General features: G+C 42.6%; 1 protein-coding gene across 1 annotated transcript; it reads left to right on the plus strand.

Annotated features, from left to right (window-relative positions):
* Positions 1-4,761: 4,761 nt before the first annotated feature.
* On the plus strand, positions 4,762-23,467 carry rgs8 (regulator of G protein signaling 8). Its single transcript, XM_034583444.1, has 6 exons — positions 4,762-4,978; positions 16,895-17,005; positions 17,614-17,675; positions 21,155-21,321; positions 22,482-22,788; positions 22,820-23,467. Exons 2-5 carry the CDS (start codon positions 16,905-16,907, stop codon positions 22,674-22,676), a joined length of 525 nt encoding a protein of 174 aa, XP_034439335.1. The 5' UTR covers positions 4,762-4,978; positions 16,895-16,904; the 3' UTR covers positions 22,677-22,788; positions 22,820-23,467.
* Positions 23,468-24,865: the final 1,398 nt, after the last annotated feature.

Consider the following 24,865-nt stretch of genomic DNA (forward strand, 5'->3'; position numbering starts at 1 on the left):
TGGGCGCCACTGGTTGAGCTCATCTTCACTAATTAACAGCTAATGTTGATTTAACCAGCTGCTACTGGATGAATAATGTACCCACAGCCTGTTGGTGTTCGGGGGAATCCTCTCAGCTCTTGGTCTAATGGTGATGACACACACACACACACACGTGTTACTGCTCCATCCCACTTTGGGTCATGACACAACTTTGAGCTCCGACTGACAAAGACTGACCTTCATCGGGCTCCAGCAGGTCATCTGTGGGTATTACGTGTCGTGCACGCGGTTCAACACACATGATTCACAGGTGTGTGAGCACAGCAGAACGCAGGAGAAGCCGCTTAACATATGATCCATCTGCACCAGTGCCTCGTCCAAACTGTCAACGTGGCTGTGAAGATCTCTCGCTCCACCTTCTGCCCCCGAAAGTCCTCTCCTCCTATCCCGGAGGACGGTGTTCGTCCCATCTGCTCGACTCGGCCTACATCTCGCAGTCATGTGTCAGTATTTCCTGTGCATGCCATGCATCTTAATTCTGAGAGCTGCTCGAATCTTCGCCACATGCTCTGTCACGTTGTCAGGATTTAAATGTGTTGTGAATATCACCCTGAGAGTGTAGACATGAATCCAACAGAAGGAACATCCAGGAGATTTGGGTTGGATTCGCAGGTTAGTGTTGTTTTTTTTAGCAATAGATGTTGAGTTTGTTTGAATTTTCTGCTTTAGGTAAAACAACACAAATCAAATTCTGTAGCAATAATCCATCAAAGCTGATGAGGTCGAGCAGACAAACTGTTTCTGGTTGAATATGAGAGATGAGTAGATAGATGGATGGATAGATGGATGGATGGATGGATGGATGGATGGATGGATGGATGGATGGATGGATGGATAGATGGATGGATGGACGGATAGATGGATAGTTAGATAGATAGATGGATAGTTAGATAGATAGATAGATGGATGTATGGATGGATAGTTAGATAGATAGATGGATGGATAGATGGATAGATGGATGTATGGATGTATGGATGGATGGATGGATGGATGGATAGTTAGATAGATGGATAGATAGATAGATGTATGTATGTATGGATGGATGGATGGATGGATGGATGGATGGATGGATGGATGGATGGATGGATAGTTAGATAGATAGATGGATGGATAGATGGATAGATAGATAGATGTATGTATGGATGGATGGATGGATGGATGGATGGATGGATAGATTTGTATGATCAGAAATTTGTGTCATTTATCATTTTGTCAACATTCAATTTCAAATTCTGGTCAATAGGCATTTTTAATATATGATTTTATAATTATACATATATTTTGGGGAATATGTTCAAGAGACACAGATATTATTTTTGAATAATAAATATATTTTATACATTTGTACCAAATTTCAAAACAATCCATCCAATGGCTGTCGAGACATTTCACCTATAACCATAAACGTCAACCTCATGGATGCGTCGTCCATCTTTATTTATGGTATAAGCTCATGGTTACAAATAAACTCAATAGAATAAAGGTTAACCCTCAGTTCACTACAGCATAAATCACATCTGTGTAAAAAATGATTTTGCATAATTGTAAAGCTGTGGTTTGATTTACATAAGTAGTGGTTATTTTGGGATGTTTGACAGATAAAGAAGACACACGTAAAAACTTCTGCCTCCGAGGGAGGATTTCCGATTAGTCATCCAGAGCGAGACAAAGACGGCGACCGACACGGAGACCAGTGATGGAAGCAGCTCTCAGCGTCGTGAAGGTCACACGATGTGGGAGAACACTTCTCCTCGCTCTCCCTTTGTGGTCGCCTCCTTGAATCACGCCGTTTATATGAGCCGGCAGGATCGTTCACACTGTAATTTCAATAAGCTTTTGTGTGTGTGTGAGGACAGTTTCCTTTTTAAAATGTGAAGGTTCACACACTGAGTGATTTAGGACGGAAGCTATTTGTCGTAATTGGTTAGTGCAGCTGCAAAAGAAGAAGGAATTATGAACCTGTGAACGGAAATGCATCAGTCTTCTTTCTTCACACACTCACACACACACACATATATATATATATATATATATAACAATAAAACGTAGCTCTGCCTCAGCACTATGAAGTAGAGTACTGTACCATTATGAATCATGCAATTTAGAATAAGAATAAAATGAAGATGTAATTTGGGCAGTCACTCAGGTCATGAGTAATATCTGCTGGTGTATTGTGATGATGTAATATTGTTTTACTGATGCACACTTTGCTGCGGATTCGTTCAGATCAGACACGTTGTCAGAAAAATCCCTCACGTGTGAAGGGAAGTGGTCGCATGATGTGCACGTATGTTACATGCACATGTTGCTCGTCTTCATCAAGGGCCTTTCTTTCACATCACTGTGGCCGTGAATACAAGAAAATGTCCTTTTTGAATATATTTGTCCTCAGATCAACTCCTCCCCCCCCCTCCCCCCCCGACAGAATAATGGTGTTAATTGTTCAAGCTGTTAAATAATTTTTTTACTCTCGGGCACCTCCACCCTAAACTCTGTGAATGTGTGTTTGTCTGAAACCGAAAAGAAACTGGACAGGAGCGAGACACAGAAGGATCGAGCCTTGGAACATGTGCGTGTGTAGGCAGAGTGTGTGTGTGTGTGTGTGTGTGTGTGTGTGTGTGTGTGTGTGTGTGTGTGTGTGTGTGTGTGTGGTTTTTATGTAACACTGTGTTGTCTATTCAGTGGAAAAGACTTATCTGTCCCCGGCCAGGCTGCCTCCTCCACACATCTTATCTGTACTCTTCAGATTGCAGGAGGATAAGTGGTCTTCACTCTCTTCCTCCTTTACGTTCTGAGGCTTTATCATATGTCGTCTCCCATATGTCTCTGAGTGCAAACAAATACAGGTGCAATTAAAACTCTCTCTGTGCGTGTGTGTGTCTGTGTGTGTGTGTCTGTGTGTGTGTGTGTGTGTGTGTGTGTGCAATATTAACAAAAGCATTAAGACAAATGAGAGACACTGAGGAAAATCAACATGCTGTCTGTCGTCTAGCAAATATGTAAATGTTATTATTCTCATGTTAGCGTTTCACTGGCAATTTGCATTTCCACTGTAGCTTCTGTGTTACATAACATCTCTGTCCACACACACACACACACACACACACACACACACACACTCGCTCTATATTCATCCCTTCATCATTTGCCTCCTCCTGACACACGTGGCATCATTCAGTCCAATAACCTGTCAATTAACATTTAGATTCATTCATCATGTCGTTGGATTTGTTCTTCTTCCTTCGCTCCATTTCTCTCTTCTCTCCCAGTAAGTTAAACATTTACCTGAAATTCTAAGATTAAAATCTTAATATATCTATCCAATCCCAAAATATATACATTTTAACATGTTGTTGCTAAATTCTGAGTCAGCCACAGTCGAAAGATCGTTTATATACGAGTAAAATGGAGGACCTGAACTTCTAACCTTGCTCTATTGTGATTTGGATTATCTGCCTTCGTATGGGACTTTTCTTAAAGTGCGACGGCGTCTTGAACTCAACTTCAGCTGGGATGACTGCAGGAGAATGGAAATGACATCCTGGGCAAGGAGATGATTACCTCGACCATTTGGATCATTTAAAGGCTCATTCATGCTCAGTGGACGAAGCCTTGTGGATCCACTCTGTGGTCATTTTGTCCGTATTTTGGCAGATCTTCCGAAAGCTCACGGATAAAGACGAAACACGAGAAACGGAGCAGTACCACTGGAAGTTGTTGGGGGCAGTGGAGCCAATAGTTCGAGTGAGACGACCGTAAGACACGAGGAAGACATTTCGCCCGGACATGTGGACAAACAGCAGTTTTAGCTTCTTTCTTAACATTATCACAACCTCCTTCACCGTCGACATGTTTGTTTTCGTCGGAAACTCTCGAGCCTGTGCTGCCCTCTACTGGATCTAAGGTTGCATGGAGGTGTGTGCACAGTGAGGCTGACTCGAAGCTATATAAACATATAACACAAAAAACGTAGCCGGCATTTGTTGCTAGCATGTCATGCAATGCTCGAGAGAAGTACGCGAGAAACAAAATCCACAAAAAGATGAACACACACCAGGTTCACGTCAGCTGCCTCCACCTCCTCATTCCAATTAATGTGATTTGATTTGCCAGCGCTGCCATTGCGGAAAGAAAAGTTGACTTCTGCTCAACTTCTGTCGAACAGACGTGAGCAACACGACGCGACTGAACTGTGTCGCAACGAGAAGCGTTTGGGTTGAAGCCTCCAACGCGAACGTACGAGTCCATCGTTTGAAACGTACAAATCTCTACAGGCAACATATATTAGTCCTAAGGAGGAGCATTTGTTTTTAAATCATGCAAGATAAATACTGCCTGTCGATCCAAGTATTATTACTTATTATGTGCATATTGGATGATTTGGATGAGTCACTGACCAAAAGCAAGAAACCAGCAAATACTCAGCATGTTTTTGCATCAGTTGATTGATCGTTATTGTCATTTCAGCTCCGAATACAAACACGTGTTCGAATCCCTGTTGAAGGTGTGAGAACCTCTCTCCTCGTGCTCTCTGCTCATGCACATCTCCATCTCTGCAGCCACATCATCCGCTGAGCCGCACTTCACCACCTCACAGATGTGCCGGGGTTGTCCTTGGAGATTTCCCCGTGCAAACAAAAGCTCTCCTCCTCATCCCCCCCCACCCCTGCGTCTCCCTCTCTGATTCCACCCCCTCTGCCGCTCCCTCCATGCATCTCGGCTGCTCTCTCTCTCTCCCCTCCACCACCACCACCACGTTTTCACACAAATGAGCTTGCCGCGTGTAGCTCCCACTCTCTGGCATCAGGAACACGAGGCGTCTTCAGTGCCGAGCTGAACAGGCAGATTAATACAAACACAACACAAGCATTCTGCCAAACCCAGAGAGAGGAAGGGGATCAAGGGTCCAGCAGCACTCGCACACACCGGAGTCAAGGTAAAGGATCCATATTCATTTGTTGGATGACAGGATGTTATGTAATTGTGCTGTGGACGAAGCGCTGCAGGGACGATCGGGCTCTTTGTTATTCTCTGTGGTTGACGGCTCTGATTTAATATCTGCAGCTTTGGACAGAGGCTAAATCGGTGAGAGCATCGTGATGAGGCGATTTGACTGAAAACTAAGGAAGCTGCACATGGAACAGCGTCGTCCAGCTGAAGCACCGGGTGTTGTTATGAATGTTTGTGTACACTTTGTGCGTTTGCGTGTTCCTGCATGCTGTCAGTAGCATTTCCTGTTCACACCTCCCACCTGCCTGGACGCTGGGAGCTCTCAGGGCTCAGAGTCGGATGAATGTCACTCGGCTCATAGCCTCTGAAGATGGAGTGGCTCTTTGAAGGCCACAAACTGCTCCCCTCGGGGTTGAGGAGCATCCAAAGCTGCCCTCAACACACACTTCTGCCGAGTGCGGTAACAACTTTTTTCTTCTCACCGAAGCCGTGCAGGTAGTTTCGGGTTGTTTTTGAGTGAAAGTGTTGTTTTTTGCTGAGACAGGATTTGGAGGAGAGAGACCGTGGTCCACATCCAGGTTGTTTACGTTGTGAGTGTGACTTGTTGTGATAGAGAAGAACAGAAAGTCTTTAATATGATTGTATTGTGTTATATGAGTGCTTCTCCTGGTTGGTGCAAACAAGTTCAAGACTAAGAATGTTAATTAAGCAAAGTTACCAGGAGCAGATGTTGTAGATAATGTCCAACATGAACATTTGAGTTGGCAGCGGGGCAGTTTATTATGTTTACCACCAAGTAGATAATGTTTTTTATTGGCGTTTGTTTGATTTTCAGCAGAATTACTAAATTATTTCCAGTAAGTTTTGTGGGGGGGGGGGGGCGGGGCGTAGCCCAAGGAAGCACGCTTTAAATGTTGGGATGGATCTGGATACTGGGAATGAGCAGATCCGGCTCATGTTTCCACCACTGTTTGTTTGTAAGCTATATTTTCATGACGCGTTGGTCAATAAACAACTTTCTATATTATAGTGCAGAATATTGTGTGATGGGATGTTTTACAGCATTTTAAAATAATTCTGGATCTTGCTGAATAAAATGAGGCATTTTCAGATATGAGTGTGTTGCAGCATGTTGAATTTGAAGATACTTGGTGGAGGTATGAACTCTAATTAGTGATATTCTAGATTTTCACTTGATTTAACATGGCGAGATTGGGCGTTAGCCTCGGTGGACGTATGAGCTCTCTGAGCATCTCTCTGGTTTTCATTGTTCTAGTTCATTTAGAGGTCAAAGGTCCAAACCTTGTGAAAGCAATGTCAATGGTTCAGTCCCACCTGTAGGAACCTTTGTTGCCTGTGCTCCGCTAAACTCCTCCCCCACATTCCTCAACTGTTAACTGTCAGGCAACAAAGGAAACAAACAACAAAGCCAGAAAAGCAAATTAAATAATCCAGGCAGGATTAAGTTTCAAAAATATGCATTTGCTTGTATGGATGTGATTCTTAGGAGACCAGGTTGGCCTTGGTTTTGAGATTTCACCTCCATGCAAGAGGTGATGGGAGTTTGTCAATCTGCAGAAACAGTTGGGATCTTTCCGTCGCCAGTTTTCACTGTACATGCACTTTAAATGTATTTTTTCAATTCTTTGAGCTTCACAAACATTTACATTCACTGTTGTTATATTGAGGTTTGGTGGCAGGAACCTCGTATGTGGATATTTAAACACCTGGATTAATAAAAGCCAGAATGATCTGCAGGGTTAAATACAACTGGAGGAAAGTGATCAAATGTGTTTTAAACGTTAACAAACGAGACGTGAGGCCAAACCCAGAGCAGGCTAATTATGTTGTGAATCATTTCAGGAGATAATTCATTCATTCTATTGTCACAGTGCGCAGCCGCGTTGTCACCACATGAGGTTGATTCCAGCAAGTGCACCACTGCCGCTCAGCAGCAGCAGTCGGCGTGCGCCGGCTTCATGCACATGACTACACACATGCAAATCCCGCTCGAGAGGAAATGCTCGACAGGCCAGGGAGTCGAGCCGCTTTCTGCGATGCAAAATAAATCCCTGGAACAAACTGATTACATAAATGGCTAAAGGCAGGATGAGCAATGAGAGACGTTCACTCTGTCTGCAGCAGCGAGCGGCTAAAGCTGAAAGGAACAAAGCGCTTTGGCATCCCGGCCAACAGGCACAGATTAAATATTTTAAAAAAGTGCAGAAGTGTTCACCTGCATCACAGGGATTGTTACACAAGGTGACGAGGGCGACTGGGTGACTGATAATCCGCTGCACAATATCCAGAACGATTACAAACACGACAGAAATGAGAAATTACCTCCAGATTTCCTGCACCTCAACATATCTCCATCATTAGACACGTTTATATGGACAGAAATGTTCTGATATTAACCAGATCATGTAAACAGCATTTTATTATTCCCTCAACCTGAATAAGGTCATTTAGTAATCGAATTAAGACACGTGGAGCATTCAGACCTTTGTCTCATTATTCAGACATGCAAACATCTTCAATTGCTTTCAGACATGCACTGAACTCCAGAGGCTCCGGACTTTCTCCAGAGTTTCTCCTGCCAGGCTCCTCCTAAAAGCTCTGGTGAGTCTCCAGCTGTATTCTCACATGGAAAAAGAGGAGCTATACACGTAGAAAATGTCAAATGAGACTTTGGTGTTGATGTGCTGTAAACAAAAACATGTGAGCTGTAGAATTTGAATGTTACGTTCCGCCTCTGATGTGTTGTGAACACGTCCGACTGCAGAATCTCCTGCTGCATTCCTACATATGTGAAAGACAAACTTCAGAGAAAGTTAATGTCTGAAAACGGCTTAAATCGCATTTTGCAACATCAACATACAACATCTAGAACCTGCCTGACGACACATGACCCAGGTTTAAGATGAAGCTTTTCCAAAATTACAAAGAAAACACAGAATAAGGTAAAAGTTAGTATCGAACATTAAACAACTTCAGGTTGGGATTTTTTTATTCTGACGGGAATGTGGGACGTAGTGGATGAAATGTCGACGTAATGCTCTGTAACATATAAGAAGGAACATGATATATAAGTAATATTCTATTAGTGACTCATGCTAACGTCATAATCTGAATAATGTCTTATTCAGAACAAGATCAACAGTCAGATCATCGGTGTCCATGTAAACTAGGTCAATGTAGTTTCTACCTGTGGTTCAAAAAGCTCTGGGAATGTTTCTCTTTCAGGCTGCTCTGATTTGACAGAGCTAATTAAAAAACCAAAAGTCGTTATGAATTCCAAACGTCCTCAGACTGACACGAGCCCAAACATGAAAACTCATCGGGACCAAACAAAAGCCCGTCCAGTCCCCTCGTATCTCCTCCGGTTCGGCTGCGGCCCACAGTCCATGACCAGCTCTTATTTTATCACCGCTCTGCAGCGCTGTGCCCTTATCATGCTGAGCGACCCTGGCACTCGGGTGCTTTTAATAGTCCAGTGCAGCCAGTGACTGGCAGATGCACTTGAGTTTAATCTGACATCCAGTAGCTGTGAGTCAAACACTCGGACAAACGCGGGGGAAGCCTCGTTTCATCTCCCTTCGCGCCCCGAGCCGAGCGAGAGCGGCGGCGGCTTCAAGCAAAGTCTTGACGTTCGTCTGATGTGAAGGCAAAGCTGCGTGAACACGGTTTATATTTTCTATTTTTATACCGAATCTAAAAATAAATCAAGAAGAACGACATATACGGAGAGTGTTTGTGACTCACTGATACTACAGAATGAATTTAAAGACGGACGATATGACTCATCCCTGATCGCCCCCTAGTGGCTGGCTGCAGCACAGGTCATGAGCACCTGCAGGAAACAGAGAAACATATCATTTTGGGTGAAAAGAGGATAAAAAATGACAAACAATGTAAAGTAATAACGTAAATTCTATTCTTTTGAGGATTAAAGTCTAAGCTGCTGGAGCCGGGGACCTGGACGCAGATTACGTTGATAGAAAACAAATAGAAAGCGGGGGGGAGCCTGCAGCGGGGGGGTGACATTAATCCAACCACACACAGGAGTGTCCCTTTCTGAGATGAAAATAACATCCGGGCGTTATGTGCTGAAAAGCAGCTTTATCCCAGGTTGACCTATCAGACTGTTGAAGGGAGCAGCGAGCTCAGGTGTCATTTCGGGAAGCCTCAGAGGGACGGACGAGTTATGTCCCCATGATTCATAGCAGGGGACATAGATATTCCGTCTCCATAGTGGAACTTATATAAGTGACGGTGGACATGCTGTTAGTTTTGCATGATCTTCATTTACTCAGATTCAGGAACATCTGTACTGATCCTCACACACTCTGCAGAGATGCCAAGATTATTCATATAGATCCTGAAGTTTAAAAGGTTGATTATTATTTTGAATATTTCAAAACTAGTAAATACTTGAAGGAAAAATGGCAACACAATAGAGCCAACGCCCAAGAGTCGGTGTATAGAACCACATTTAAATCCACCTGATATTATTATAAACTATATTTTTATTTCAGCCCTCTTAATATGCCCTCTATCATGCAGTGTTAAAGAAAGTGGTAATGTCCCCGTGTCCCATCCTTCCACAGAATTTTGTGGAAATCCGTTTCGTAGTTTTTCTGTAATCCTGCTCACAAGCAACCAAATAAACAAACGATTAAACAAAACCAATGGACAGAAAAACGTAATCTTCTTGGTGGAGTTTAAAATCAGAGTTTTTATAAAGATCACTATGGCACAAACATTTTAAAGTGACCTGTAATAATAATACTAATAATAATAATACAAACAATAACTCTGAATCCCTCTTTAATCTTGATTCCACAACCAATGACTCACAACTGAAATAGACATATTTTCTAAACCTCAGTTTCTACATCCGGCTCCGTCACGTTAAACCGGTCGATGAAAAGAGAAGCAGAGAGATGACGTCTTCCAGTCGCTGCCACATCGGCTCCGCTCTGCAGCAATGTGACTGTTACTCACAGGTACAGGCTATATATAGCACCTGTATCAAGAATTCATCACATGGACACACGAGCACCGACATCACGCTCATTACTGCATTATTAAATATTAATACACACAAATAGATAATTAAGTTCAAACTGAAATGACAAAAAAAGGATTTGAATGAATTAAATAAAAGGATGGAAAGTAGAATGCACTTAGTCGAGTGCAAACGTCCCCAAGGACCCAACAGTCGCCTGTTTTAAATGTGTAAGATCCACATTTTTATTTGGATCTGCAGCAAATTGCACACAATCAGAAATTCCCCCTAAATGTGTCAAATTATTTCCATCAAGATCCATAAATTATTCCCTGTTCAATAGGTAGACATGTGAAATAATCCCATGCTATCGCTTTATGTCTATCATCTTTTGCTTAATCTAAACTAAACAGGAGTTCATTTGATTAAAAGATGGCTCCAATGTGAATAAAGAAACTGATATTTTTGCATCAAGGTAATTGATCATACTCAAGTTTTTAAATGTGCCATTGATATTGTAGACATTTCTGTGTGGGAAGCCCAACAATATCTTATTAGACCTTATGAAATGGTTCATATAACTCATACATCTGGCCCCAGGTCCTTTTCTCATCAACATTTCCTCCGTTACTTTTCCCGCTCAGTGTTTTTCCTGAAGCGTTTCCTGAGCTGCCCTCGACACAACAGGACTGTTTACTGTAAACAGCAGTGACCGGCGTCCTCAGGCTCCGGGACAGTACATTAAACTGCTCCCTTTCAAATGCTCTGTTACTGAGTCTGTTTCATCACTTTGTCTTTCTAAATATATCGGCACTAAAGCTGCTGTCGGAGCTGCACCGAACTTACAACGTTGTCCTGAAATTTGCCGGAGGGGCTTTATTTAAAAACAAAAAATGTCCAGGTCAGTTTGCCCATCGCGTCAGTTTCCGATAGCGAGTCGCTGCAGTGTCCCGTCTGTTTCTCAGAGTTTTATAACCTCTTGTCTTGAAAACACAACCACAGCTGAAGCTCCTGCTGATGGACCATTACCACCACCTGCTCCCTGCAGAAAGAAAACACGTTAGGAGGCAGAGGAAACCAAATAGGACCTGTGAGAAGGTTCCAGAGCTTCTAGAATAACACAAGGACTCGATAAGAAAAGCTGCTTTCAAACCTGCACCGAGCTTTGGGCATTTTCCTGACATTTTTCCAGATGGGCTTTATGTGAGAAAGTCAGGACTTTTTCTGGAACTTTCCTGCCAGCCCCCGAGTAAAATATCTGGAAAATGTCAGAGTGAGCACTTTTTTTTCGCGATGACGTTTCCAACACGCAATGGACGCAAAACTGGAAATAACATAACTGTACAAATATCTCAGGGTGAAAAGAAGATTATCCCCACAAGTAGAAAACATTTATGAAGATGTCAAATTGGAAAGATGACGAGATTCGAGAGCTGATCTCTTGCAGCGTTCTTCATATGTGGATGCAAACTCCAGACCCGATTCTTTGGACATTTCCCGAGGCTCATGTCTGGAAACAGAAGTTGATGCAGGTCATCGCAGACTCTGCAGCGGAAACTGTCCTGGATCCTGAGCCAGGACAGAAATAACCCTCCACAGTTCTTCCCTCTGTCGCTGCTCACGGCGGCGACACTTCAGATGCCCTGACACATTCTTCTGTGGGCAGTCGGGCTTCCTGCGCAGCAACACACACATGCACACTCACACAGTGCAAGACCACAGCGTGACTCAGGACCCAGATCTGACATGTTGGCCGGAGAAAGGAGAGGGACACGCTCGGCTCGGCCAAAATTAAATGTTGTTGTGCAAAACTCGACATCAGGGTGAATCTTAATTAGCCTGGAAACAGCTAAAAGTGGCTCTTGGAGCGAAACAGTGAAAGTTAGAAGATAATGTTTCCACTTCCATCTGTGGCTGTTCAGAGTTTCCCTCGGCTGAAATCATATTTGGTGTTTCATTAGAAGATGCTTTATTTTCCCATTATGTTGATTAATTTCTTTAAGCATTATTAGTAAGTGGACCTTTAGTTAATGTTATAGTTTCATGGAATGTAAGTTTTAATTGGTCTTAATTTGTTTTGTCCTTTTATTTGTGCATTTGTTATTGAGTTTCACGTTTTTATTATTATTATTTGTTTCTTACCTGCATCGGGACAACGAATGTAAATTTGCCGTCTTGCATATTCATATTTTTGTATTTCATACTAATGTTCATTGATGTGATATGTTCCTAAGTAAATAAGTAGGTCAATAATCAGATGTTTTAAATGATTCTATCGGCCCCTCACCGGTTTGATGTATATTTGACGACTGTCCCCGATGTGCTATAACTGAACACAACCCCAAATATCCACGAATCCAACTCGACAAGTTGCTATTTTTACTTTGCACTCAGCAGAAACCAGAGCAGTGAAGTGACCTGTGCAGAAAAGGGCTGTTCTGTTAGCTCCAGACATGACCTGACACACACACACGCACACACACACACACACACACACACACACGCACTCTGTCTCTTTGCCTTGAACGCCAACGTCACTGCCGATCCGTGCACGTTCACGCACACACAGTCAAACTTCACATAGTCTAATACACAATCTGTCAGCGACTGCATGGGCACCTGGATTTCTGCAGGAGAATAATAATTAGAAGTTGCTCCGTGTGCATCAGTCGCTCATAGTTACACAGAACCCGTTTCACAACTAGCTAATGCTACACGTAGCTCCAGAACTGCAGGGAGTCTCCTGTCAGCTTCCAGAAATGAGGACATGGAGGGAAATCTGCAAACCTGCATTGCACCAAGTTAGGTAACATCAAAAGAGATGTTCACGCACACACACACACACACACACACACACACACACACACTCTTCCATGATCTACATTTTGACTTCCTAATCCACCAGCCCTCCTGGGCACCGCGGATACTGGAGTTCTGTCGGATGTTTTCTGTACTTTCAGATTCACGAGGCGCACTCACTTGTGTGTCTCTGAGACATGAGAGTGCTGTTGCTGTTTTTAGCCTCTTTCCTCCAGGAGTCGGCCTTGCTGCATGGCTGAGTAGAACATGCACTGCTTCCTCCTGACTACACGGATTTGTCAGGGATTTTTATAAATAGCGCAGCGGTGGCACGTGTTTGCACCACGCTGCAGACGGGGAGACGGAGATTTGTCAGGACAGAGGGGGACAGATGGGAGAAGAGGAGATGAAAGAGAGAGGAGGGCGGGGGGGTGATTGACACGGCGAACAGACGTATCGATACGTCCACGTCGCTCCTCATCAACTTCACACGAGGACGTTCGCATGCTCAAAAAGACAAATTCGGAAAATTACAGAAGTCTGTTTTGTGATCGTGGAAATAAAACTGTCAGATCCAGATACGCTCACTGAAAACGTAAAGACTCTGCTGCAGTCCAGGGATACGATGCATGAGCAATCTGTGTGAAATAACATCTAACACTTACTTATTATCACTCATTATGCAGCCCGGGAAGTTTGGTTCCAGACACTGATGTGTGAAGGAAGATGAGATGAAAACCATGTCTCAGTGATAAACTGAAATCAAGACATACAAGCAAGTTACTTGTATTTATACATGTAAAACATTTAGTCACCTCGAGGCAAATGACATATTCTCAGTGTGAGTAAACAGCAGCAGACATTCAATCAGCCTGGTTTGAGTTTTCTTAGCAGTGGTTCGTTATAAACAGCAAACGTGTCCCGTGTGCTGTCGTCTTATATCTCATAATTCCATAAATCTAGCAAATCTCCGGAACCCTTCATCGCATCAGCTTCACAGTTGAAACGTGTGTTTCTCAGGTCCAAAGAAAGTGCTGCGCTGAATTTGGTGCGATTTGGACACGTGATATGTTCCATATTGATAAGTAAGCAACCGACGCTCTTTAGCAGTTACGACTTATCGACGTAAACAACATCGTTAATTCACGACAACAGGATGTACATCTCCCGTTGGTTCTCTCCATTCTCCTCCACTTGAGAATTGCAGGCACTTTTTCAGCAAATAAAACATGTTTTTCTTAATATAACATCATTTCAGTCTCTCGTAGCTTGTGCACCTTGGATGGTTTCTATATTATGGCTGATAATACATATCTCTATTGTTAGAATCCTGGGATTTAAACTTACGGAACCCATTGAGCTCTACTCTCCAGGTTGGAGCAAGTCGAGCTCCACTGAACTTTGAGTAAACAGATCAATGCACAGTCTCCTGAACTAAAAATATCTCTGCAGGTAAGAGAATCTCAATCCTCTCTGAAAATAACTACTCATCAACAAGAGGGCTGCACCTTGAGACTGTGATTCACACAGATCACACTGTTCCAGTTCACTTTCAGTCACATAACATCTGCTACGTAACACGAGTGTTTCTGGGGCAGACGGAGTCATAGCTGCATCCGAAGCAACCTGCAAAGACTCAGAGACTCAGAGACTCACAGACTCATCCACTGAAACCAATGTAAACGCTCCTCGCTGCAGAATGTGGCGAAAAGATCATTTATTCACCTTTTTGATATTTACACTTGAGGGCAGAGCAGGCTGCCATCGAATGTTACTTAAAGTCAAATGCATATGTTTCCTCTCTCTCTCTCTGTCACACACACACACACACACACACACACATATTTAATATGTCAAAACAACCTGTCAGAGGGAGGCTGAGGACACAAAGTGGAAATTTAGAGAGCAAATGTCTTTTTCGCTCGGCTAATGAACTCTACATTAAATGCAATGTTCCCAATTCACGGTGTGAGCATCAAAACAATCCACCGCTCCATCTCGGCTGATACAACAGAGAGGAGTACTAACAGGAACACATACACGTTGTACTACTTTTACTCTAACATCACACGTCTGTCGCACAAATCCAGGAAACTTTATGGACATTTAGCACAACTAAAAACCTCATATTACAATTATTTAAATTAAAAACACATGAAAACTTTATTTAAGGTACTTTTTAAAAAACTTTATGAAGTCAAAACTCTAAAACTTATATGAGAGGTTATGAAATAACTAAACTATTTACTGCAGACCCGGTTTTCTAGCTTGTGTTATGTAGTTAGTAGATGTGCTATTAGACAGATCTTGTTATGTTTGAACGGAGCCAGGCTGGTTGTTCCATTTCCACAGTTTTTTTGGCAACTGATGATCTCATTTAACTGCCAACTAGAAAGCAAATACTTATACTTCTCAAACTGCCAAAATATCCCAAATACACATATATTTATCTCATAATTTAACAATTCATATTTGTAATTTTAGAGGAGCAAACATTGTATTGTTTTAAAATATATTCACACACAAAGATAATGTCAAATCACGGAGGTTCTTTGTGGTCTCTTGTAAAAATGATAAGAAACCTATATTTCGCATTATTAATAATAAAAGAGAGAATAATAAGAAGCAGAATACATTCACTCACTTGTTATACACCCTTCACTGTTCATCTGCTGCGGCCCTTTCTATTTACAGAGTGAACATCTCTAACCTGACTGCATTAAGATGGTTTCCAGTATTTTTATCTCCTGTAAAATAAACCCTATACTTTCACCAGACTCTCTGTCCTTTACTGCTCCGTCTTTACGACCGTGGCCCATCTGGAGTGACTCATGTGTCCCAGAGGCAGAGCGCTGACAAACAGCCCATGACAGCAGCCGGGCACAGATGAGACGGGACAGACTGGGATGAGACACCAGGACATGGTTCATTTCAGTCGGTTAAAAACTCCACATGGGCGGAAGAAGATTTTATAGCGGCGTGTTAAAGTCACAGGCTATAAACGTAACACACAACCAACCACTGACTGTATATAAACATGAATGAGATGACGGCTCCCCGCAAGCATCTCGATGGCCCCCTGCAGGCTGTTTGCAGTATAGGTCATGAACATAGGAAGCCTCCTCCATGTTAGTTGACAGGAAATGAGCCAAAATGGCCGAATTTGTATCCGTGATATTTTGGCTTCATTTCTGGAAAGTGGGAGGAAGCGGTTCATCTTTCTATGCAATCTATGCAACCAACAAATAGACAAACCCAACTAGCCTATACATTTTTTTGTATATTATATATTTTGTATATATTCTCTACTTCTGTAAGATTAAATTGCAGTTTTTCTCAGAGTTGTGCCACAAATTGTGAGACGACAACAACTCAGATTGTTGTGAGTGAAACCGAAGGAGATGGCGTTGACTCCAGTTTTCATCCTTCGCAGAACTCGGAGCTGCAGTCTCGAGAAATCTGAGGTTTTCGTCCAAACTCTGCAGACGACACTCAGACGAGAAACCCCATCAGGATGTGGGATCGGGTAGTAGGGCTGTTTGAAGCCGCCTCCTGAATGAGGCAGAGCAGAAGGTGAATCAGCGTTTTGCATATGGAGTCACACCTGTTGTCTCCGTCCAGCTCGGGCCCGTGCAGCCCGTCGGCCTTATCTCTCTGCAGAGGGTTTTTTTTTTTTTCTTCACAATCAGTGTATTCAGTAGTTCTTCCAACAACATTTAAAAAACGTATGCATAGTCCAAACATGAAAAGGGGGGCGGCCCGACTATGTGAAGCCAAAACATATGATTAACCACCTTAGCAACAGATGAAATATGACGGCAGTGTTCACGCTGCTGAGTTTACAGTTCTATTGCTTTTTTAAAGTCGGCCGTGATTCGTGCAGCAGTGTGATGCTCTTTCCACGTCTTCTTCCAACTGGTCCTTTGTGTTTAATTCTGCAGCCTGACGGGCACAACCATGCTTAAAGTGACCAACACATACATGCACCTACACACCCAATCGTAACTTGCATGCACCGCACACATTGAATGCATGTGCAGATGTTTGTTGATGAAAATATTGAGAAATGTGTGTTGTTTTTTGTTGTTGCAGGATCTGCACCATGAAGACCAGACTCGGCTGCCTGTCCAACAAGTCGGACTCCTACAGCGACTTCTCCGAGTTCCTTCCTCCCGCCCACGAAACTACTGCCAGGTGTCTGAAGTAAGTAACACACTGTGTGTGTCTCCTTCTGTCGCACTACAACGAGCAAACTGTGACACATTTAGACATAAAAGACTCCATTTGACTTCCCACTTCCGAGGATTAAAGTGTCTTTTATGCACAGAAAGATAAATCTATCAATTGTTTGTACGCTTGCTACGACTTGATAGTTACTTGATATGATTTCTATGCAAAGTAATTCAGATATAGTTGTTCTGACGTATATAATCGTATCACTGACTTTATTAGTTACACCAGTGGGATTCACAATATCTCATCTACCAAAGCACAGGGGTGCATGTGTGTGTTTCCCTTTACTCTCCAACACGGTGTGTGTCCTCCCTCCATGTTTTCAGCTTCTCGTGAAGAACGTTAACATGTGAACAAAGATCAGCCGTTGTTCTTCTGTTCCTCTCCTTCCCTCTGGATATCACAATTACTTCACAGGCTTGCAGAGCCAAACCCGCTGTGAGCAGAAAATAAATCATACATTAACCTCATGCGCCCTTTAATAATACAGACGGTGGCATCCTGTGTTAATAAATGCATGACAGCACAGCGGCTGGTTCGAGTCTCACTCAGTCTCCCTCTGACTCTCTGTCCATCAGGCTGTCGACGGACGAGGTCGTTCGATGGTCGGAGTCGTTTGATCACCTCCTCTCTCACAAATGTAAGTGGACTACTTGTGTTTTTCAACAGCGCCTCCTGCAGAAGTCTCACAGAGGCACCGTCCAGTCTCCTTATCCCCGTAATGAGTCACATACTTGTCTGTGACCTTCCCCTCGGACCCAACACACACTGGCAGAGACTCACTTACACACACACACATCTGCACAAACAGGTCAGGCAATCATTTTTTAAGCAGCTAACAAGACGCAGAATGTGACTTAGTCTCAAATTCAAAGTATCAGTGTCACAATGTTTTGAAGAAACTAGTCAGACTCTGCACGGTGAACGAAAGACGAAGCCCCCAAAATATCGGCCCGAGGCTGATTCGTCATTAGACTATAGCCGATGGAAATTTACTCTCAGTGCACGAGGAGTGACAGGAGCTGCAGAGAACGTGACAGTAACACATAAAAAAACACTTTCTGACTCAGAGGAACCAAAGGTAAATTTAGAACCAACTAGAATAGCACTCAGCGCAGCACACACACACCTCTGCCAAGTCCCAAAGACAGCAAGCAGATGTGGGCCACTGCAGGCGGTGATGCGGCACAAAATGGATGTGAGCCTGAAGCCGGTCTCCTAAAATAGCAAATGTGGGCAAACATGCTTCCCTCTTTGCAGGGTGTAATCTGGATGTGGACCTAAAGTAGCCCGTATGGTGAAAGGTGAATATGACATAAACAGGTATTGCTATGTCCGACACGTGGCCCAGATCTGGCAAACAGAAGCGGACCACCACAGTGGAGGACGGGGATCGACCCCTTTTTCTAGATCAGCACCCAAATTTAATGGGTTTGTTTATGACCCAAGTCTCACCCGTGCACCAAGATTCAAGAAAATCTGTTTTTGAAAACCTACAAACCACCCAGGTAATCTTTAAGTTCAACAACAGGATGTTATCCAACCTAAGTGCCTGTTGCCTAATTGTCTGAAACCACCACATATCTTTTCTCGTCTCTTTGAAGATTTCCAGCAAATTGCAAAAGCTCCTCCATCATATCCGACCTCGACGTCACCCGTACACATCCTGCACTTACGTGAACATTATCTCTTTTGTCCCGGTGTCGGGGGGTTGAGACGCGACATAATGGTTTCACACATTAGTAGGAAATGAAGCTAATGTTGCTCTTTGGGAGGAAAATGCAGTTTTGTTACAGAACCCAAGAACAGAAACCTTCCCGAGGCGGAGGGAGCGTGATGCACCTGCGTTTCCTGTTTCAATTGACCAAGGCCTTAACGGGGTGACTTACAACATGAACACACACACACACACACACACACACACACACACACACACACACACACACACACACACACACACACACACACACATTACATAAGTAATGGCAAAGCAAAGGAACACAGTACTGAATGTTCTCTTGATATTGAATCCACATTGGCCTTAATCGGATTCAATAAGAGATCTGGTGTATCACCCGTCGACCTGAGTGCGGTCGAGTGTCGTCCTCCGGTGTGTGAAGCTGACTGTGTGTTTCCTCGGGGGCCCGACCAGGACATCATGTGAAGTAGACGAGCGGCAGTGATGTGCTCTCGTTTTTTATCAAAGTGCGAATAAGAAGTCATCTGATTTAGTTGTTCTCGACATTTCTACTTCATTCTCGGAATGCAAGAGGAGAAAAAACAATCTTCCTCCTCGTTTCTGTTTATTTTGGCCCTAATACTCTTCTAACTCGTGAAGCTGCAGTGAGTCTTCATCACTCCGAGCTGCTGCTAATTGCCTGGATGCATTTGCATCTGCGGACGGTCTCCTGTCAGTTCACCGAGTTCTCCAGCGGCTCGGAGCTCCTGCTAATTTCCTTTTAATTTACCTGTAACCTACATTAGATTCTTCACAGCCTTATTTATGCCCCTTTCTGCCTCCCTCTGCCGTCCCCTGCTGTCGATTAGCTCCATTAGGTCTGACCTCGTTTTCACCGAGCGACAAGATAAAACGAAGTCTGCATCTGTGTCTTCTTTATTAATCCCTTCAAAGAACCCTGGTGCTGTAAGAGTCTTATGAGAGAAGGTCCCTATTTCTTCATTGTTCGTGGCACAAGCATGAAGACGTTTCAGTCTGTTCCACTGATCTGAGGCAGTTTGCACCAACTGAGGCAGTGAATAACAATCTTATATTTTTTATATTATTGTCAAAATGCACATTGCAAACGTAAAATGAGGGAAAGGCACCTGTCGAACAAACTCAATGCATTTTGGTGAGAAACACTGAATGTAAACAATAAACACTTAAAATGTAAAAATACATACTTGGAAACACGATGATTTTTGGATGTCTGGGGACTGAAGAGATGTTTAAAAACACATAAAAATGAGACATAGAGCATCAAATAATAAACTATCTATGGATTTGGTTTAAAATGTAACTAAAGCATTAATTAAACCAGACCATGATCGTTTTCATGTTAAAGAGCTCAGCTCAACATTAAATAGATTAATAATGTTCTTGTCACTACAGGATGTTGCTCTGCAAGATCAGAAATCTTGGTGGGTAGGAAATTATTATTTCACCAATAAAATGCTTTATAATGTGAAGCTGCAGCAACTTAATACAGTGTTTTTACATTGAAACCCAGTTAGTGTAAATATATAAATACTCCAATAACCTCAGTCTGCACCGTGGGACCTTATTCTAAGGAAGTGATTTAACAGATGTTTAGTTATTAAAATCTTCAACAGCATCATATTTTATAACTTGTAATTCTTTGTGCATGCAGATCATAATTACTTCAGGAGACAGCGTTGGAAGAGAAGTTTGTGTTGTGTGTTGACAAGCAGTAAATTCTACTTTATGTAGAAAGCTCAAGTAAACAAGAGGAATGAAATCAAACCTTGAGATTTCCTGGTCACTGTGACTTCATCAAAACATCGGCCTAGTGTGTGTTTGTGTGTGTGTGTGTGTGTGCGCGCGCGTTGTGCAACCTGCATGTTTGTGCTCGTACGCTCATGAGAATGTGTTTTGCCGTGTGAGTAACCGTGTTGAATATGCACAGATGGACCATCCCCTCTGCTCGGCTCGGCTTAATTAGGTAAACAGCAGAAATGGGAACGCTGGAAATAACATGTCAACGTGACACGGGCCCGTAGAACAACATGCCCTTCCTTTGTGTTATCATCAGCGGGAGCACGCTAATCGATCACATCGTCTTGACTGATAAAGACAGAAAACAGTATCTCTGTGGGAGTATGTTGTTCAGATGTTTGTCTGCTGAACATAAGAGCCCTCTTCCCGCTCCATGGGAACAACAGTGTGCACGCACTGGAAAATATCATCATAGTATGAAGGGTATTATCACTTATCACGTGATTGAGCCTGAAATGAAAAATACATCCGTAGAAGAAGGAGCTCCCTGCCTGGAAATAAGTGTTATGCCGGAATATCAATCATGTTGTTCTTGTGTTGTGTTATTTTCTTTTCCTCGCTTCCTCCTTCCTTCCAGTCTGATTCACGTTTGTTCTCTCCAGATGGCCTCGCCGCCTTCCGGACGTTTCTCAAGACGGAGTTCAGCGACGAGAACATCGAGTTCTGGATGGCCTGCGAGGAGTACAAGAAGATCAAGAGCTCCACGAAGATGGTGTCCAGAGCAAACAAGATCTTCACGGAGTTCATCGATGTCCAGGCGCCAAGAGAGGTGGGTGTGCGTCGGAGGAGACTTCGGTTTAGTGATGCTGGGAATAAAAGATTAGATATCAGTTTGTGCATATTCAAAAATTATTAAACTACTGTGATTTCTTGGTATAATTACACTGATAATGACAGAAACCAAAATAAGGTCTAATCAGAGGAGACGGTCTCAGTCTGGAACAAATAGTTTGGCTCGTTTGTGGTGTGAAACACTTTTTGAAGTAATTAAATAATAAAAGAAGAAAAATAGAAGAGCACAAACCTTCACCACCTCAGATTTCAGTCCCGTGAGTGTCCATGATCTTTTTCATCTGGATCCATTAGACATCGTGGAAAATGTCGAAAAACATCCTAGAACTCACAATGTGTAATGTTCAATAAGTGTTTCTTTGGCCCGTAACACATGATTCCTCCAATTTCCATCGTAATCCATTCAGTAGATTTGTGTAAAGCTGCAAACTAAGAGATAAATAAACAAAGAAACGCCAATGAAAACATAAGTTCCTTGGCTAAGGAAGAGAAGTAAGGGAGTTGTAAAAATTATACTGAGAATTAGATGAAAAGTTTAGTTTTGAGTTTGACCTCCAATGAAATCAGAAGCCATAACAATAATGATAATGTAGTGGAAATTTAAAGAATTGGTTTGTCTAGTTTTCTCTATTTTCTATTTTTGCCCTAATTTCTCATGGTTTCATAAGATTGACCAAGCAAATACAAAAGATCCCAGGTACAAAGCCATGAGTAAAAGAAAGAGAACTTGTTTGAGCTAATGGAAAATACAATTGAGGTTAAATGAAAACTTTGATATGTCCAAATATATTTTTATCTTCCACTCAGAACTCATCCTGTGATGTAGTGTGGTGCTAAAACATCACAGTACCTCTACACCACCTTTCATTCATATGAGCAGTACAGGTCCTTATCAGAAACATGTATTTAAACAAACAACCAATGGGGACATTATTTTGTCTGACAATCTGTATTAATTAATTAATAAAATTTCCACTTGCTTCTTTTCATCTTGTCTAAAAAACGAACTCAGGGTTTTCTCGAGAACGAGTAAAGCAAATACAGGCGTCACTATCACATGCACCGTTGTTATGTGTCACTATCGTGGTGTGAGTTCACGTGAGCGGCCGCTGTTGTCCTCTCTCTGCTTCCTGCCAGGTAAACATTGACTATCGCACCAGGGAGAAGACCAAGCAGAGCCTGGAGGACCCGACCCCGAGCAGCCTCAACGAAGTCCAGGCCAAAGTCCACGGCCTCATGGAGAAGGACTCCTACCCGCGGTTCCTCAGGTCCAAGATGTACCAGGAGATGGTGAACAGGGCCCACGCACAAGGCCAGCGGCGGTCGGTTTGAATCCCACGGACGACCACCGCTGGACATAAAAAAAAACTGGACCTATACTGTAAATCACTCATTAACCCTTTTGACGTCATCTGTCAATACTGTGAAATCTGCGAAGGGAAGGGGGGGGGGGGGCGACGTGCTCGACCGTTTCCTGTGTCCACACCAGCTCCGTGCATGAAATCCCTCTAGATAAGATGTGTCCGGGTGAAGTGAGCGGTCGAGGGACGAGGAGCGGACGAGGAGAAGCTCGTTGTTTACCTCTATTTATCGCTGTCTTAATGAAAATGACACAATAACGATATTTTACAAATGTGTGATTTAATGTTGTGTGCTTTTATTTTCGTAAAGGTCATAAAGGAAATGATAAAATTATAAAGCTTGGTACCAAAATACGAGAAGAAGATGTTTTGTGCGATTGAAATTTTGTGACTTGAAGCACAGATTGAAAAAAGGATGGATGAGGAAGTAGATTCCAATAAGTTTATGTTCAAAATAATAGATGGTTGAAAAGCTCTTTATTTAGTTTTTTAATTGTTTTAATATAATTTGTAATAATTACATATTCAAAAAGTTTACAATGAAGTATTGACGTTGTGAAACAACGACACCGGGTCTATTCAAGATTTACTAATTACATGGCAGAGCTCGGTTTTGCCCTTAAAAGAATAAATGCGTGTTTTTGTTTGATAAATAAAAGCTTTTAATTGGCACTTATTACAAATATTAATAATTTAGTTTGATCGGACTGAAGAAAAATTGTTGATTTAAGAACATGTCGATCATTTTTTCTCCTCATGTTCAACATCATCCCGCATTTTTGATTTGTAAAATTATATCTTTATCTTATCCAGTGTGTATTTTTTCATTTACATAGAACCAGCTCACTTCCATTGAAGTATCATTATTTATATTCATTATTTAAAAAAATCGTACATTGAGATGCTTCTCGTTGTTGCTCAGCAGCGGCTCCTCTCGGCTCTTTGTGAATTAGACACCGTCGACTGCTCCTGTCGTGGTAGTTTGTGTTTTCACCGAACAACGAAGTGACCGAAACACTTCATATCGGAAACTGTGCCAAACTAGATTGCACTTAGGTATTGATTATAGCTAGACTATATAATCCTGTGTACTGTAATCTCTTGCAGGTATTCTATGTGATATATATATAATGTGGAGTATTGGCAGGGTCGGGTTCGACGTCTTTGCTTTCAGTTCACTCGATTCGGGGGAAAAGGAGAACGTGTGATCGTACGTGTTGAACTCGTATCTGCATCCTATCGGACCAAAACACATTTTATTCAAGCATCTTTTTAAACTACATTCATTTCTTTAAACGCACATTAAATTGAGTAATTCAGTGCATTCATTGAACTGCGAATGAAACACTGACTTCCAGTTTGCAGTGAATTGAAAGCACAGAACGGTCGACCCCCCCCCCCCCCACCCGTAGAATCTGTCCCGAGTTACAAACTGTGTTGTGGCAATTTTTCCTCAAAAATATTTCCAGCATGATGCACTTCACAGAAAAGTGACTTAGATATTCTTCGACTTGTACAGTATGATGTGAAAATGAAACAACAACCTTATATCTAGAATACGTCAGTGACATGACACGTGTGCTCCCCCCCCCCCCACAGTATTTGCACTCCTTTCTAATAAAGCTAACTGAAAAGATTTCCTGGGGAGGTAAATGTTTTCTTTAGTGCATGTGTACTGTGAAGGCCAAGTCTGTTTGAAATACGACCGGCCGAGCGACATATCACCCTAATATGGCGTGTTACTGTGTTCCACTTGAATGTAACCTCCCCCCCACTCTCTATATATTTTGCGATTAAACTGGAACTGCATCTACATTTTGCCTGACTCTGCTCTCATAATACCGAAAGCGCATTAGAGCCGTGGAAATGCATTCGTCCACCGATCAGACAGACGGATTAACCTTGATTCCATTTCCCCTTTTTATAACACAGCAATAAAACCACACACACACACACACAACACCACACACAACACACACACACACACACACACACACACACACACACACACAAAAACCTCCTTCCGAATAGACGAGAGGCTGGTGCTCGATCTGTGGTGATTCATCGCTGTTATGTCAAACCATCATTTTAAAATCGCAGGCGAGGGGATAGAACAGAAATAAAAATGATGATGGAAAGGTGAACGATGGAATCATTTAA

This window comes from Hippoglossus hippoglossus, chromosome 4 (assembly GCF_009819705.1).
Source record: "Hippoglossus hippoglossus isolate fHipHip1 chromosome 4, fHipHip1.pri, whole genome shotgun sequence".
Taxonomy (NCBI): Eukaryota; Metazoa; Chordata; class Actinopteri; order Pleuronectiformes; family Pleuronectidae; genus Hippoglossus; species Hippoglossus hippoglossus.

What these genes read in the sequence shown, in the direction of transcription:
- rgs8 (XM_034583444.1), top strand. Translation starts at nt 16,905, where the DNA reads ATGAAGACCAGACTCGGCTGCCTGTCCAACAAGTCGGACTCCTACAGC. An exon ending in ACTACTGCCAGGTGTCTGAA is followed by an intron (nt 17,006 to 17,613) that starts GTAAGTAACACA and finishes TCTGTCCATCAG; the next exon opens with GCTGTCGACGGACGAGGTCG. An exon ending in ATGTCCAGGCGCCAAGAGAG is followed by an intron (nt 21,322 to 22,481) that starts GTGGGTGTGCGT and finishes GCTTCCTGCCAG; the next exon opens with GTAAACATTGACTATCGCAC.